This window comes from Camellia sinensis, chromosome 4, assembly GCF_055761805.1.
Source record: "Camellia sinensis isolate YWXY chromosome 4, ASM5576180v1, whole genome shotgun sequence".
NCBI classification, from domain to species: domain Eukaryota; kingdom Viridiplantae; phylum Streptophyta; class Magnoliopsida; order Ericales; family Theaceae; genus Camellia; species Camellia sinensis.
In genome coordinates, this window is record NC_138964.1 from 209,231,024 (window position 1) to 209,235,680 (window position 4,657).

General features: G+C 32.2%; 1 protein-coding gene across 1 annotated transcript; it reads right to left on the bottom strand.

The window, feature by feature from the left end:
* Positions 1–1,882: 1,882 nt before the first annotated feature.
* On the bottom strand, positions 1,883–3,895 carry LOC145824416 (uncharacterized). Its single transcript, XM_082924065.1, has 4 exons — positions 3,368–3,895; positions 2,692–3,097; positions 2,117–2,254; positions 1,883–2,028 (listed from the first exon to the last, which is right to left on the bottom strand). The coding sequence occupies exons 1-4, from the start codon at positions 3,893–3,895 to the stop codon at positions 1,883–1,885; spliced, it is 1,218 nt and encodes a 405-aa protein (XP_082780191.1).
* Positions 3,896–4,657: the final 762 nt, after the last annotated feature.

Consider the following 4,657-nt stretch of genomic DNA (forward strand, 5'->3'; position numbering starts at 1 on the left):
AAACAGTCCGACAACTGAATATGATTTACTGTCAATTGTCTGTTTTAACTTGTTACTGTATATCCACGCAATCAGACGCCGACACGTCACTTCTTGTTTTAGTGTTTGACAGTATACAATTTTTGGAAGCTCTAGACGAACAGCCAAAATGCACGGGGGACACAACGGAGTCGCCGGAACACGTGTTTTATGCTGCCAGATGGGACTCATGGTGTAAGATATAAGTAATTTGAGATATTTCGAAAATTCTATTAAAAATTTTATCAAATATGAGTGTGGGATAAGATTCATATTGTGTGAATTTTACATTCATATAAAATATTTAATAAAACTTTTAAGATCTTTAATATTTTTTTAAAAAAAATATTTGGTAGTAAAATTTTTACTATGGCCTCTTTTAAGAAGATTGTTAAAAGTTAAAAATTAATTTTTAATTTATTTCTAATTTTTTTATTTCTCTATTTTTTATATTTTTTTTAAAAAAAAATGAAAAGTCAACTTTTAATTAACTTTTCAAAATAACCCTAAAATCTTGTGGGGCCTTTAATATATATATGTATATATATTTTTTATTTTTTTGGTCAAAATATTAATTAAAAAAAGAACGCTTGGGCAAAAAAATTCAATTTTAAATTTTTCCTGCCCACAAGTTCAGGCACTTTTTTTTATTATGTCCATAAGGACAAACTATCTATTACAACTCGCTCTCTGTACTGAAGGGTTAAGTATCGTGATGGCCAGTAATTGAAGTTACATTCGGCCAATTCTTAAACAAATTACTAAACGCGAGTAGAAAAATATTTAAGTGAGGGTACTAAAATAATCATTGAAACTTTTACTTTTAGAATAAAGATTGGGACCCCCTTTGCTTTTGATTGGTCAACTTTTCTTTCTCTTTTTTTTTTTTTTCTTCTCTCTCAATCCCCAACCCCCACGTGTGTGTAGGGGTGGTGGGGGTGGAAGTTTTAAGGGGGTCTGAATCAATGCCCTTTATTTTTATAACAAAAACTTTTTGAAATCATAACAGACAACTTAAATTTTCAGCTTGTTACAATATCATACAATGACCAAAACACCCCTCTACTTCCACCTTACGCTTTTATCCCCTTACCCTCGTATCACTCTCACTCACTCTTTTCCTGTCTCTTGCAAACTCACAAATCGATGACATCCATCTCTTCATCATCGCTCCTTGCTTCATCACAATGTTTTGAAAATCGGACCGATGAGCAAACCGAAAAATAGACCGGGTGGACGGGTCACCGGTTCAACCGCCAAGTCGAAGCGGTCAAACCATGACATCATAAATATATTTTAATATATATATTAAAAATATAAATATAAAAATGAACAAAATAATTAAATTCAACAAAATAATAGAATTTTCAAATATCACTTACAATGAAATTGTAATTTGTAACAATAATGTGCCATACGTTTTTTTTATTTGTTGAAGACCTTTCTCTAAACGGGTTGCACAACACTTTTGACAAGTAAAAATCACAACACAATCTATACATATATCAAATTTAGAAAATAAAACATATTATAAATACAATCATAATAATGAAAGTAATAAAAACATTATACTAAAAGTAATTAATATTACCTATTTGTCAAATAAAAACACAAACATAATCAAATCAAAATGCTATTGTTTACTACATCAATTAAGAATCAAATCTCAAATACAAACATAAACCAAGCATAGAGATAAGATCTATAGTTCCAAATCTTAAAACACACTAATGAGCATCCATCATTCCTAAATGAAAATAGATAAATAAATAAAAAACAAGAAGTCAAAACCAATCCACTACAAACACATCATGCCATAGAAACATTGCTTTTTTGCCTAATTCCTTGGGAAGCCCTCCATTAACTAAGCATCGTCATCCTCATTTTGATTGTTGCTTGTGCCAAGTTCACCACTTTGAGCATTAGATCTATCATTCACATTGACATCACCAAATGATCCAAGGTCAATATCATCTCCAACCTCTAAGACCACATCATCGTCGTCATCTTCTACAATAGTTACAACAAAAGCAAAAAGTAATCAATTTAATAATGACAAAAACATTGTTATATAATAATGAAATAAGTAATTACTAACCATCACGTAGACCATGACATTGCCTCTTATTTTGTGGAGTCGAACTTTCTTCATAAAGCATTTGTTCCAACTCATCAAAATCAAGAAGAGAAGGCTCTTCTTCATCTTCAACAATCCAAAACTTGGTTTTGTCAATACCTTCAATGTCAACCGGATCATAGTTCTTCATTTTGTTGAAATGCATATAATTTTCACTTAAAAGTAAGACTACTTGAATAAATATTCTATTTGTAAATGCATGACAATGTAAATGGTTCATTTACCTATTCTTCAACCGCAAATTATAATAAATGTATACAAGATTATTAAGCCTTTGATGTTCCAATCTATTCCTCTTCTTTGTATGTATATGTTCAAAAACACTCCAATTCCTTTCACATCCAAAAGAGCTACTAGTTTGGCTAAGAATTAGAATTGCCAACTTTTGCAAATTTGGAGCACTATGGCCAAATAACCTCCACCATTCATCTTATTATTAAAAGAAAAGAAGAAATAAATAAATTAGATCTAATGTTACACTCAAAGAATTATTAAGCAATCACAATGAAAAAATCAAATGTAATAAATAATTTTACCTGGTTGTGTTGTCTTGGATGTAATAATAGCAAGCTCTCTTCTAAAACTTTCTAATTGATCTCGAAACAACCTAGCTTCATCCAAGAGTTTTGTCTTGCTGTATGTACCTTTTGTTTCAATCATATCAAGCACACTTGCCATAACCTCTGGTTTTTTGCCAAATGATGCTTGATCATATTGAAAAGCCGGATTCAACCAATAAGCTACAACATGGATATTTTTGCATAATGTCCTATCCCAACGCTCTTTGACAATACTTGTATAAGGCTTGTACAATCTTTTTTTCTTCATGAAAACATTCTTAATTGCTATTCTTGCTCTATACATGCCCTCATATACATATCCCATTGAAGGCTTTTTATCTCCATCAACAATACGCAACAATCGCAAGAGTGGCTCAACAATCTTAACAATGATCAAGCAATCATTCTAAAACTTACTGTCTAAAATGATAGCAATAACTTCTTTTGCTTTTTTATCTTTCGCATGCCTTGAATCCACAAAATCCTTACTTGTCACTAAGGCTTTCAAATCATGCATATGTTTTTGAATACTATGCAATGCAATGAAAGTAATGGCAAAACAAGTTGCTCCAAGGCGCATAATTTCAATCCATCCCTTCCTTTTTCTCAACCAAGCTATCAACCATGGGCGATTGTAAATAAATCTTGTTACACTTGATGCTCTACAAGCAAGCTCTTTCACATGTTGCAACTTGGAAATATCACTTAACACTAAGTTTAAACAATGTGATGCATAAAGAGACCAATTAATATTCTTGTAAGTTTGGCTAACAAGTCTTCCAGCAGCAACATAATTTGCCCCATTATCTGTCACCATGTGCACAATATTGCTCACTCCCACCCACTCAATAATTTCTTCAAACAATTTAAAAAGAAGATGAGCATCTTTTACAGCATCAAAGGCATCAACAGATTTAACAAAAGTGATTCCTCTAAGGCAATAGACAAGAAAATTAATAAGGGTTCTATGTCTACCATCAATCCAACCATCACCCATAATTGTACACCCAGTATCAGCCCAAGTACTTTTTATAGAGTCGATAAACAATTGAAGCTCTTTCTTTGAGTCATTCAATAAAGGAACTCGAACTTCATGGTAGGTAGGAACTTTAAATCCTGGACCAATGGCGATTGCAGCATCAAACATACGTTGAAAGTATATGGAATTGACAACATTCATTGAAACACATGTATCATACAAAAATTTTGCCACAATCATATGTGCCCTATGTACAACTTCTTTAGTTGCAAGGGCACTTTTGATTGTTGATTGAGAGCCCGAAGTGGTCCTTGGTGCAAAAAAATTATCAATTTTTGCAAGCTCCTTTCATTTTCCTTTTTGTGTCAGTGTTACTTTACTCTTATTCCTACTACCACCACGTTCATTAATTAAGATACCCTTATTGCTTTGTGAAATTATTTCTTCAATTTTAGCATCATCCTCAAATTCGAAAATAGCCCAACCAAAGGAATTAGATTCCTCACTTTGCTTTTTTTTCTCAATAATTGCTTTCAAAACCTCTTACATTCGATACCTAACATCACCTGGAGCTTTTTTACACGGCCCAACCTCACCAGACTTTCCTGCAAGATGTTGCTTCATTCTATTAATCCGTCCACCTGTGATAGCTTTCCCACAATACAAACATGTTAAAGTTCTCTTCCCATCAGGAGCTCGCCCCTCAGTGACATGGTCCCATGCTGGATCAGATTTACCTCTTGTTGATGATGGGGTATTAGAGTGTGCTATTGAATTATGGCCAGATGAATCCGTTTTACCTAAACAATACTATATAATATATTTATCATGTATATAACAACTATGAACAAAAAAAAAAACATTAACAAACAAACATTAGCCATAATTACAATATGGAAGTTTATATAGACCATTAACAAACCATAACAATTATATTATAGACTATTAAAAAAGAAAAACCAT